The sequence below is a fragment of the Salmo trutta genome, chromosome 35 (genome assembly GCF_901001165.1).
Source record: "Salmo trutta chromosome 35, fSalTru1.1, whole genome shotgun sequence".
Classification (NCBI taxonomy): Eukaryota; Metazoa; Chordata; class Actinopteri; order Salmoniformes; family Salmonidae; genus Salmo; species Salmo trutta.
Window position 1 is genome coordinate 37,383,107 of NC_042991.1, and position 13,053 is coordinate 37,396,159.

General features: G+C 41.6%; 1 protein-coding gene across 1 annotated transcript in view; it reads right to left on the reverse strand.

Moving 5' to 3' along the window:
- Positions 1-12,334: 12,334 nt before the first annotated feature.
- The window catches only part of LOC115175154 (steroid hormone receptor ERR2-like), an 86,635-nt gene continuing 85,916 nt past the window's right edge, over positions 12,335-13,053 (reverse strand). The window contains exon 7 of the mRNA XM_029734381.1: positions 12,335-12,750. Within this exon, the coding sequence (XP_029590241.1) occupies positions 12,506-12,750 (245 nt within the window). The 3' untranslated portion in view covers positions 12,335-12,505. The remainder of the gene's footprint in view (positions 12,751-13,053) is intronic.

The following is a 13,053-nucleotide window of genomic DNA, read 5'->3' on the forward strand; positions in this document are numbered from 1 at the left end:
TGTTATAGCAGCAAAGGGGGGACCAACTCCATATTAATGCCCATGATTATTTAAATTAGATGTTCGCGTACTTTTGGTCATGTAGTGTACTGTATTTTAGTCCAAAGTCTAAACACAGATTTTTGTTTGAGCGTTATATCTGTACACATCTACAAAGTGTAAGTATAAATCATTTTAAAAAAACTAGTTTGGAGACAAAATATATTGATGAATAAAAAATACAGTGGTTTGATTCATCCTGAAAGTTGCCATATTCAAGTTGAATCCATGAAATATTGGAAGGTGGAAAAAGAGTCTACAATAAGGGTTGAACAACAGTCCTATTAATCTACCACAATTCCTGCGTGGCTCAGTTGGTAGAGCATGGTGCTTTCAATGCCAGTGTTGTGGGTTTGATCCCTACGGGGTCCCAGTGTGAAAATGTATGCACTCACAGTAGTGAGTAGTTGCTCTGGATAAGAGGGTCTGCTAAATGACTCTGTCTAATTCTCACAGATCATGGAACTGTAATGACAACGGTCCAGTCATGGTGAACCGTGCGTCAGGCTCCAGGTTTAACCTGCTACTTGTGGTCTGAGTTCCATAATGATTCAAACAGGCTACATGTCCTAAATTATTGTACAACGTTAACTTAATATGATCCACTAATTCTAGCGACCCTCTGGAACAACTACACAGACGTGACAGAGGTAAGAAAGGTAAACGAAATGGAACGATGCAAAAAAATGTAAAGTTACAAATTTGAAGAAAACAAACAGTCAAAGTGACAGTTATAAATGTATGTGTGTGTTACTAACGGTGGCTCCCGATAGGCTAATATTTAACATGATATAGAAGCCTATATATTGGGTTCAGCCCTACAGAAGCCTAGATCTTGGGTCTCTAAATTTAATCCACATTAATTAGGAATAACGGCCCAGGTATTTGTATTCTATTTCAGCGTGGAAAAGGACCTGCAATACATCTCAAGTTGATATGATTTTCAGTTTCCTTCCATATGACTGGTTTCACAGTCATCTCCAGGGATTATAAGGAACAATCATTTCAAACATTTGCTTTGTGTGTTTTCAATAGCTGTTATCAATAGCTGTTATCAATAGCTGTTTTCAATAGCTGTTTTCAATAGCTGTTATCAATAGCTGTTATCAATAGCTGTTATCAATAGCTGTTATCAATAGCTGTTATCAATAGCTGTTATCAATAGCTGTTATCAATAGCTGTTTTCAATAGCTGTTATCAATACCTGTTTACAATACCTGTTATCTATAGCTGTTATCTATAGCTGTTATCAATAGCTATTATCAATAGCTGTTATCAATAGCTGTTTTCAATAGCTGTTATCAATTTATTTAAAAAAAACCCTGGTTATTTCCGTTATTTCTATTGGATAATATAAAGAAGATGCTTTTCCACTTGGAACCAGTAGGTAAATAAATAGACTGTTACTATGGGGTTGACTAGCTAGGTAACTAGTTCGTCCTTATCCATGGTTTGCTCACATGTAAAGCTGGTGGAATTATGAGGGAATTAATTCAAGGTCAGAATATGGTGTATCTATAGACACACCTCCTCCACACCTTCATTAATATGGTGTATCTATAGACACACCTCCACACCTTCATTAATATGGTGTATCTATAGACACACCTCCACACCTTCATTAATATGGTGTATCTATAGACACACCTCCACCCCACCTTCATTAATATGGTGTATCTATAGACACACCTCCACCTCCACCACACCTTCATTAATATGGTGTATCTATAGACACACCTCCTCCACACCTTCATTAATATGGTGTATCTGTAGACACACCTCCACCACACCTTCATTAATATGGTGTATCTATAGACACACCTCCACCCCACCTTCATTAATATGGTGTATCTATAGACACACCTCCACCATCACACCTTCATTAATATGGTGTATCTGTAGACACACCTCCACCCCACCTTCATTAATATGGTGTATCTATAGACACACCTCCACCATCACACCTTCATTAATATGGTGTATCTATAGACACACCTCCACCCCACCTTCATTAATATGGTGTATCTATAGACACACCTCCACCCCACCTTCATTAATATGGTGTATCTATAGACACACCTCCACACCTTCATTAATATGGTGTATCTATAGACACACCTCCACCCCACCTTCATTAATATGGTGTATCTATAGACACACCTCCACCACACCTTCATTAATATGGTGTATCTGTAGACACACCTCCTCCACACCTTCATTAATATGGTGTATCTATAGACACACCTCCACCCCACCTTCATTAATATGGTGTATCTATAGACACACCTCCACCATCACACCTTCATTAATATGGTGTATCTGTAGACACACCTCCACCCCACCTTCATTAATATGGTGTATCTATAGACACACCTCCACCATCACACCTTCATTAATATGGTGTATCTATAGACACACCTCCACCCCACCTTCATTAATATGGTGTATCTATAGACACACCTCCACCCCACCTTCATTAATATGGTGTATCTATAGACACACCTCCACCACACCTTCATTTATTCAATCTCCAACCCAAACGAATAAGGGGTGAAAAACGGGTAAATAGCAGGTGAATGGCAGGTGAATAGGGGGTGAATAGGGGGTGAATAGTGGGTGAATAGGGGGTGAATAGGGGGTGAATAGCGGGTGAATAGGGGGTGAATAGCAGGTGAATAGCGGGTGAATAGGGGGTGAATAGCGGGTGAATAGCGGGTGAATAGGGGGTGAATAGGGGGTGAATAGCAGGTGAATGGGGGTGAATAGCGGGTGAATAGGGGGTGAATAGCGGGTGAATAGGGGGTGAATAGGGGGTGAATAGCAGGTGAATAGCAGGTGAATAGGGGGTAAATAGGGGGTGAATAGCGGGTGAATAGCGGGTGAATAGGGGGTGAATAGCAGGTGAATGGGGGTGAATAGCGGGTGAATAGGGGGTGAATAGCGGGTGAATAGGGGTGAATAGGGGGTGAATAGCGTGTGAATAGTGGGTGAATAGGGGGTGAATAGCGGGTGAATAGGGAGTAAATAGCAGGTGAATAGCAGGTGAATAGCTGGTGAATAGCGGGTAAATAGCAGGTGAATAGCAGGTGAATAGCTGGTGAATAGCGGGTGAATAGCAGGTGAATAGCGGGTGAATAGCAGGTGAATAGCGGGTGAATAGGGGGTGAATAGCAGGTGAATAGCTGGTGAATAGGGGGTGAATAGCAGGTGAATAGCTGGTGAATAGCGGGTGAATAGCAGGTGAATAGCAGGTGAATAGCAGGTGAATAGCGGGTGAATAGGGGGTGAATAGCAGGTGAATAGCTGGTGAATAGGGGGTGAATAGCAGGTGAATAGCGGGTGAATAGCAGGTGAATAGCGGGTGAATAGGGGGTGAATATGTAAATGTAAATGTAATTTTTTCCCCTCACTATACGAGGCCTGTTAGAACATTTCTGTACGTTGTATATTTTCTTGCAACAGAACGGTAAACAAAAAAAACAACGATGTTGTGAGATGTACTTTAATAAAACATGTGATTTTTATTGTCACTGTACATTTAGTGCACAGGTAGAACTGACCCACTCAAACAAAACAAAACACATATTTACACATGAATACAGTGAGCATGACCACTACAAAACACATCAAATGCCCCATAATCTTTCCCAAATATGTGTGTCAAACATAGAGCTTCCATAATGTTTACATTATTTACAATTTACATTATTCTATTTGGCTTTTGTGGCGGCAGGTAGCCTAGTGGTTAGAGCAGGTAGCCTAGTGGTTAGAGCAGGTAGCCTAGTGGTTAGAGGCAGTAGCCTAGTGGTTAGAGCAGGTAGCCTAGTGGTTAGAGTGTTGGGTCATTAACCGAAAGGTTGCTGGATCGAATCCCCTGAGCTGACAAGGTAAAAATCTGTCGTTCTGCCCCCTGAACAAGGCAGTTAACCCACTGTTCCCCGGTAGGCCGTCATTGTAAATAAGAATTTGTTCTTAACCGACTTGCCTAGTAAAATGAATGTACTTTTTTTTTATAAATAAATCTGAGATGAATATACACAGTCTCTCTCCATAGTCTCTCTTTAAAGGTAGGAGAAGTTCGTCCTGTAGGTATCACAATGAACCAAAGCTTTCATTCTTACCCAGATACCTCATACATCTTGCTTTTGTTAAGGGGGAATCAACCCTCTAGGGTAATCAAATATCTAGGGTGCATACTAGTCAATACACCGCGGACCACAACGAGCCCTAAGTCGGAGGCAAATTGTTGTTTGTGTTTTATGTAAATTCTAGTCATCTCAATGATAAGATACTCTAGTCCTCCACAAATAGAACATTGAATAAGCAGCTTCCTTCCTCCCATGAACGTGCCCCTTTTCACCTCCATGTTTTTAAAACCCAGACAAGCAGTGATATTCCTGTATTTCTTTGCCACCGGGTCTCAGGGGGGGACAGCCTGGCCCGCTTCCAAAACCAGGAGTAATTGATATGTTCTGTCTGCTTTGTTCTGTACCACAATTCATGGTAATGTACTGTATATAGCGCTATGTTCCCCCGTTTTACGACGCAAGGAGCCGTGGCTTCATCAAGTTCCCAAACACAAAAAAAATGCACCACTGGCTCAACTTTTTGCTCGTCTCTTTTCGTTTTTTTTGTTTGTTTTTCTTCTTCTTCGTTTTTCTCAAAATAGGTGATGACTAATATATTACTTAATTTCCTTTAATACTGAATCAAAACAAATAATAACATATCATTTGTGAAAACACAACAGCCAAATCCCAAACGTCTATAGTAGTTTAGGACTGGGAACAGCTATCATGGCAGCTAGAACTGAAGTGGGTGGAATATGTAATATACTAACAGTCGCTGTGTATTTTTAACTGCATTCTCTTCATTTAAACATGTTAACAAAAGTACAACCAAAGATTCAACAGTCAGCTCATTAACAAACACAATAGTATTGGCCATATTTGCCTTGCATAGCTCATTGATCACTGTGTTACACTATTACACTGCTAATATAACTGTTATAACTCCTCTTATTAACTGTTAATAAACCGTTAAAGACGCCCATGCAATCGCGTTAGCCGTCTAGAGTCATTTAACCAAAAACGCTTCCATGAAAATCCTGTTAAACAGTCTCCTCTCTGTCCCAGAGGTGACAGAGTCAATGCTGAGATTTAATTGCTCTATATCTTTTGAGAATTTTCAGCTTATGAAGACAATTAAAATTAATTGGATATATACCAGTTTTAGCCTCTTAAAATAAATTAAGCATTTTTCTCTTTTATTTTTGTTACATTAATTTGAGCGAATAAGGGGGACGGGGACGTTAGGAACAATAATTATCTTGAATTAATCATTATCTTTCAGGAGAACAGAGAAGGGAATAGTACTGAAACTCACAACTCATTGGAGAGATAATCTCTTTGTCTTAGTATTATTAACATAGTTAATAATATTGTATGCGACCTTTACCCAACACCTCACAACCCTTTATCAGGAGACTTGAATCTCTTGCCATAATAGGTAAGGTGTTTGCTTGACAGTTGCTGGACCCAGGTTCAAACACCGGTCGGTGCTACTCCCAAATTTACTACAATATAAAGTCTGGTTGTAAGCTTCTAGGAGCTATTGGAATATGAAGTAAGTATCTGGATAGTTAATTTATATTCCCAATAGATTAAAATACTGTGGCAAATTGGGGAGAGAACTGATCTTGGACCTGTACAAAGGACATATTATCACTGTCCTGAGATCCTTTAAATGACTGAATTACAGTGTTGGAGTCAATTCCATTCAACTCATGAAGCGCACTGAAATTCTAATTCTCTCCAATATTTTTTTATAAGGGTACATTTGGAATTGTAATTTGGTTTAATTTCTGAATTGACTGGAGTTTAAATGAAATGTATTATTATTATTATTATATATATATTTTTTTATCTTTATTTAACAAGGCAAGTCAGTTAAGAACAAATTCTTATTTACAATGACGGCCTACCCAGGCCAAACCCGGACGACACTGGGCCAATTGTGCACCGCCCTATGGGACTCCCAATCACGGCCAGATGTGATACAGCCTGGATTCGAACCAGGGACTGTAGTGACGCCTCTAGCGCTGAGATAAAGTTCCTTAGACCGCTGCGCCACTCGGCAACCCAAACCCTGCTGAATTAGGCTGGGTTCACACAGGCAGCCCAATTCTGATATTTATTTTGACCAATCACAGCTCAGAAAAAATATGATGTGAAAACATGTGATTGGTCAAAAGATCAAATTAGTCGGAAAAATATCAGAGTTGTGTAAACACAGCCTTTGGCAGTTATCATCGACCTTTTCATTCCCATAACTCTTTCTCATTGTCAACATTACAGTAGACTATGGTTGACTGTAGAGGAGATGAGATGTTCTGAACAGTTAATCGGTTTGATCGTTACACCTTTGAGAGGAGGGAGTTAGTGGTTGGTGGGTGCCAAGGGAACAGCAGTCTATCTCTTCTGTATTTAGCTATAATTAGCTACACATTACATTACAGTGAGTTGTTGGGAGGTTAAGCTCTGTTCCCCACAGGGATCTCTGAAGTGGGGAACCCTGCTCCCTCTGCTCGGGGTACAACATAGTAGGGGTGTCATGACACCAGTATCGTGACACCACTGTACCTTCCTTGGCAAAAAAAGAAAACATGAAGCAGACTTCACTCTATAGTCATTTAAAAAAAAAAACGGCTTTATGTAAAATATTGTGTGATATAACAGAGAGGGGAAAAAACTCTCGGGGACTTCTGGGAAGGCTCTCTGACGACGGAAGGCTGTGCGTTTGAAACATTAAAATGTTTTTTTCTCAAGTAAATTAAATCGGCGTCATGTTTTGTATCCTTGCCACGATACTTTCAAGTATTATGAAACACCAATATCGTGACACAACTCTATGACAGACTGTCACTGTGCCTTCCTTCTCCATCAGATGTTTGAGTAATGTAACTAAAAACCACATGACATGTCTTTTCATTTCATTTAATGGAACCACCATATCCTGGATTAACTGAGCTTGCTTGGCCAATTGGACTAATGGTATAGTCCCAAAAGTGTATACCACACCCATCTGGCATTCCAAGCAAATGCTCAAAATATTTTGAAAGATTTAGATTTTATTTCAACCAAGGTCTGGTTACAAAGTGCTCAAACTCTTACCCCTAAAGGTGTATGGATGTGTTTCTTTGATAAATAATATAACACAATTACTACCAAATCATACCCAATCCATTCCTGGGGAAATTGACACAATATACAGTACATATACAGTACCAGTCAAAGGTTAGGACACACCTACTCATTCAAGGGTTTTTCTTTATTTTACTATTTTCTACATTGTGGAATAACAGTGAAGACATCAAAACTATGAAATTACAAATATGGAATCAAGTAGCAACCAAAAAAGTGTTAAACAAATCAAAATAGATGTTATATTTTCGATTCTTCAAAGTAGCCACCCTTTGCCTTAATGATAGCATTGCACACTCTTGGCATTCTCTCAACCAACTTCACCTGGAATGCTTTTCCAATAGTCTTGAAGGAGTTCCCACATATGCTGAGCACTTGTTGGCTGCTTTTCCTTCACTTTGCTGTCCAACTCATCCCAAACCAGCTCAATTGGGTTGAGGTCAGGTGATTGTGAAGGCCAGGTCATCTGAGGCAGCACTCCATCACTCTCCTTCTTGGTCAAATAGCCATTACATAGCCTGGAGGGGTGTTGGGTCATTGTCCTGTTGAAAAACAAATGATAGTCCCACTAAGCGCAAACCAGATGGGATGGCGTATCGCTGCAGAATGTTGTGGTAGCCTGCTGGTTAAGTGTGCCTTGAATTCTAAATAAATCACAGACTTCTTTGAGGAAAAGATCATGATCATTAGAAAGCAAATTACGGACTCCTCTTTAAATCTGTATATTCCTCCAAAGCTCAGTTGTCCTGAGTCTGTACAACTCTGCCAGGACCTAGGATCAAGGGAGACACTCAAGTGCTTTAGTATTATATCTCTTGACACAATGATGAAAATAATGATGGCCTCTAAACCTTCAAGCTGCATACTGGACCCTATTCCAACTAAACTACTGAAAGAGCTGCTTCCTGTGCTTGGCCCTCCTATGTTGAACATAATAAATGACTCTCTATCCACCGGATGTGTACCAAACTCACTAAAAGTTGCAGTAATAAAGCCTCTTTTGAAAAAGCCAAACCTTGACCCAGAAAATATAAAAAACTACTGGCCTATATCGAATCTCTCATTCCTCTCCAAAAATGTTACTAAAAGCTGTTGTGCAGCAACTCACTGCGTTCCTGAAGACAAACAATGTATACGAAACGCTTCAGTCTGGTTTTAGACCCCATCATAGCACTGAGACTGCACTTGTGAAGGTGGTAAATGACCTTTAAATGGTGTCAGACCGAGGCCCTGCATCTGTCCTCGTGCTCCTAGACATTAGTGCTGCTTTTGATACCATTGATCAACACATTGTTTTGGAGAGATTGGAAACCCAAATTGGTCTACACGGACAAGTTCTGGCCTGGTTTAGATCTTATCTGTCGGAAAGATATCAGTTTGTCTCTGTGAATGGTTTGTCCTTTGACAAATCAACTGTAAATTTCGGTGTTCCTCAAGGTTCCGTTTTAGGACCACTATTGTTTTCACTATATATTTTACCTCTTGGGGATGTCATTCGAAAACATGATGTTAAATTTCACTGCTATGCGGATGACACACAGCTGTACATTTCAATGAAACATGGTGAAGCCCCAAAATTGCCCTCGCTGGAAGCCTGTGTTTCAGACATAAAGTGGAAGTGAATGGCTGCAAACCTTCTACTTTTAAACTCGGACAAAACAGAGATGCTGGTTCTAGGTCCCAAGAAACAAAGAGATCTTCTGTTGAATATGACAATTAATCTGGATGTTTGTACAGTCGTCTCAAATAAAACTGTGAAGGACCTCGGCGTTACTCTGGACCCTGATCTCTCTTTTGACAAACATATCAAGATTGTTTCAAAGACAGCGTTTTTCCATCTACGTAACATTGCAAAAATCTGAAACTTTCTGTCCAAAAATGATGCAGAAAAATGTATCCATGTTTTTGTTACTTCTAGGTTAGACTACAGCAATGCTCTACTTTCTGGCTACCCGGATAAAGCACTAAATAAACTTCAGTTAGTACTAGACATGGCTGCTAGAATCTTGACTAGAACCAAAACATTTGATCATATTACTCCAGTGCTGGCCTCCCTACACTGGCTTCCTGTTAAGGCAAAGGCTGATTTCAAGGTTTTACTGCTAACCTACAAAGCATTACATGGGCTTGCTCCTACCTATCTTTCCGATTTGGTCCTGCCATACATACCTACACGTACGCTACGGTCACAAGACGCAGGCCTCCTAATTTTCCCTAGAATTTCTAAGCAAACAGCTGGAGGCAGGGCTTTCTCCTATAGAGCTCCATTTTTATGGAATGGTCTGCCTATCCATGTGAGAGACGCAGACTCGGTCTCAACCTTTAAGTCTTTATTGAAGACTCATCTCTTCAGTAGGTCCTATGATTGAGTGTAGTCTGGCCCAGGAGTGTGAAGGTGAAAAGAAAGGCACTAGAGCAACGAACCGCCCTTGCTGTCTCTGCCTGGCCGGTTCCCCTCTCTCCACTGGGATTCTCTGCCTCTAACCCTATTACGGGGGCTGAGTCACTGGCTTACTGGTGCTCTTCCATGCCGTCCCTAGGAGGGGTGCGTCACTTGAGTGGGTTGAGTCACTGACGTGATCTTCCTGTCTGGGTTGGCGCCCCCCCTTGGGTTGTGCCGTGGCGGAGATCTTTGTGGGCTATACTCGGCCTTGTCTCAGGATGGTAAGTTGGTGGTTGAAGATATCCCTCTAGTGGTGTGGGGGCTGTGCTTTGGCAAAGTGGGTGGGATTATATCCTGCCTGTTTGGCCCTGTCCGGGGGTATCATCGGATGGGGCCACAGTGTCTCCTGACCCCTCCTGTCTCAGCCTCCAGTTTTTATGCTGCAGTAGTTTATGTGTCGGGGGGCTAGGGTCATGATGACTCCTTGTTGTTCCCAGTCCAACTGACCGTGCTGCTGCTCCAGTTTCAACTGTTCTGCCTGCGGCTATGGAACTCTGACCTGCTCACTGTGATTACTATTATTTGACCATGCTGGTCATTTATGAACATTTGAACATCTTGCCCATGTTCTCTTATAATCTCCACCCGGCACAGCCAGAAGAGGACTGGCCACCCCTCATAGCCTGGTTCCTCTCTAGGTTTCTTCCCAGGTTTTGGCCTTTCTAGGGAGTTTTTCCTAGCCACCGTGCTTCGACACCTGCATTGCTTGCTGTTTGGGGTTTTAGGCTGGGTTTCTGTACAGCACTTTGATATATCAGCTGATGTAAGAAGGGCTGTTTAAATAAATTTGATTTGACAGTGTCACCAGCAAAGCAAAATCACACCTCCTCCTCCAAGCTTCACGGTGGGAACCACACATGCAGAGGTCATCTGTTCACCTACTCTGCGTCTCACAATGACACGGCAGTTGGAATAAAAAATAAAAAATTTGGACTCATCAGACCAAAGGACAGATTTCCATCGGTCCAAATGTCCATTGTCTCTTCTTCTTATTGGTGTCCTTTAGTAGTGGTTTCTTTGCAACAATTCGATCATGAAGGCCTGATTCATGCAATCGCCTTTGAACAGTTGATGTTGAAATGTGTCTGTTACTTGAACTCTGTGAAGCATTTATTTGGACTGCAATTTCTGAGGCTGGTAACTCTAATGAACTTATCCTCTGCAGCAGAGGTAACTCTGGGTCTTCCTTTCCTGTGCGGTCCTCATGAGAGCCAGTTTCATCATAGCGCTTGATGGTTTTTGCGACTGCACTTGAAGAATCTTTCAAAGTACTTGAATTTTTCTGTGTTGACTGATCTTCATGTCTTAAAGTAATGAGGGACTGTTGTTTCTCTTTGCTTATTTGAGCTGTTCTTGCCATAATATGGACTTGGTCCAAATAGGGCTATCGTCTGTATACCACCCATACCTTGTCACAACGCAACTGATTGGCTCAAACGCATTAAGAAGGAAAGAAATTCCACAAATTAACTTTTAACAAGGCACACCTGTTAATTGAAATGCATTCCACCTCATGAAGCTAGTTGAGAGAATTCCAAGAGTGTGCAAAGCTGTCATCAAATAGGCAAAGGGTGGCTACTTTGAAGAATCTCAAATGTGTTTGATTTGTTTAACACTTGTTTGGTTACTACATGAATCCATATGTGTTATTTCATAGTTGTGATGTCTTCACTATTATTCTACAATGTAGAAAATAGCAACAACAAAAAAGAAAGACCCTTAAATGAATAGCTGTGTCCAAACTGTTGACTGGGACTGTATATACCAGACTATAATGTTATACAACTGACATAAATAAACCAACAAGAGAGAAAAAAAACAAATCAGATTGATCAGATATTCGAGTAGCTCTAACCAATCAGATTGATCAGATGCTCTAGTAGCTCTAACCAATCAGATTGATCAGATGCTCGAGTAGCTCTAACCAATCAGATTGATCAGATACTCGAGTAGCTCTAACCAATCAGATTGATCAGATGCTCGAGTAGCTCTAACCAATCAGATTGATCAGATGCTTGAGTAGCTCTAACCAATCAGATTGATCAGATGCTCGAGTAGCTCTAACCAATCAGATTGATCAGATGCTCGAGTAGCTCTAACCAATCAGATTGATCAGATGCTCGAGTAGCTCTAACCAATCAGATTGATCAGATGCTCGAGTAGCTCTAACCAATCAGATTGATCAGATGCTCGAGTAGCTCTAACCAATCAGATTGATCAGATGCTCGAGTAGCTCTAACCAATCAGATTGATCAGATGCTCGAGTAGCTCTAACCAATCAGATTGATCAGATGCTCGAGTAGCTCTAACCAATCAGATTGATCAGATGCTCGAGTAGTTCTAACCAATCAGATTGATCAGATGCTTGAGTAGCTCTAACCAATCAGATTGATCAGATGCTCGAGTAGCTCTAACCAATCAGATTGATCAGATACTTGAGTAGCTCTAACCAATCAGATTGATCAGATACTTGAGTAGCTCTAACCAATCGGATCATATTATTCCTATTCACAGGGTGAAAAGAAACCAAACCTCTCAGTAGTTACAGGTGATCTAGAGCCAAGAGTCTCTGATTATAACAGCAGTTCTGTACACAGCATCTTTATATACATGACTATATTCCACAGCGTTTATATATTCACCCCTAAAATAAGTTTGTCTCGCTTCTCTGTATTCCTCATTCATTTCGTTCCATAGAAACAACTGTCAGCGTTATAATGTCACTATCATAGGTCTCCATGGCATCACCCCACCTATTCAGGGCCTGTCCTTCATCCTCATTGGGCGATGCAGCTGTCATTCAAGCCTCCCCGCCCAATTATCAAGCCTTGGCCTCCAGCATCTCCAGGAAGAGTTTGTGCATGGGCACTTTTCCCTGCACTTTGATGCTGTAGAAGTGCTGCACTGCCTTGGCGGCGGTCTGACGGAGCAAGGGAAGGGTCATCAGCAGCTTTCCTGTCCGCCGAGGGTCCTCCGTGTTGTGGGCACCTTCTAAGTCCTGCAAGGCCTCATGGAGAGAGTCCTGGAGCCGCTGAACAGCCTCCACATTCTCTATATGCGTGGAGTCTATAAGGAGAGAGAGGAGGAGGAGGAGGGAAGGGGTAGAAAGAGAGAAGGAGGGGGAGAGAGAGATGCAGAGAGAGACAGAGAGAGGGAGGGGGGGAGAGAGAGATGCAGAGAGAGAGAGACAGAGAGAGGGAGGGGGAGAGAGAAAGAGGTGAGGTGAGGTAGAGAGAGAGAGAGGGGAGGGGGGAGAGAGAGAGAGAGAGAGAGAGAGGAGGAGGTAGAGAAAGGGAGGGGAGAAAGAGGAGAGGGGGCGAGAGGGAGAAGAGGTGAGGTAAAGAGAGAGAGAAGAGAGAGAAAGAGGAG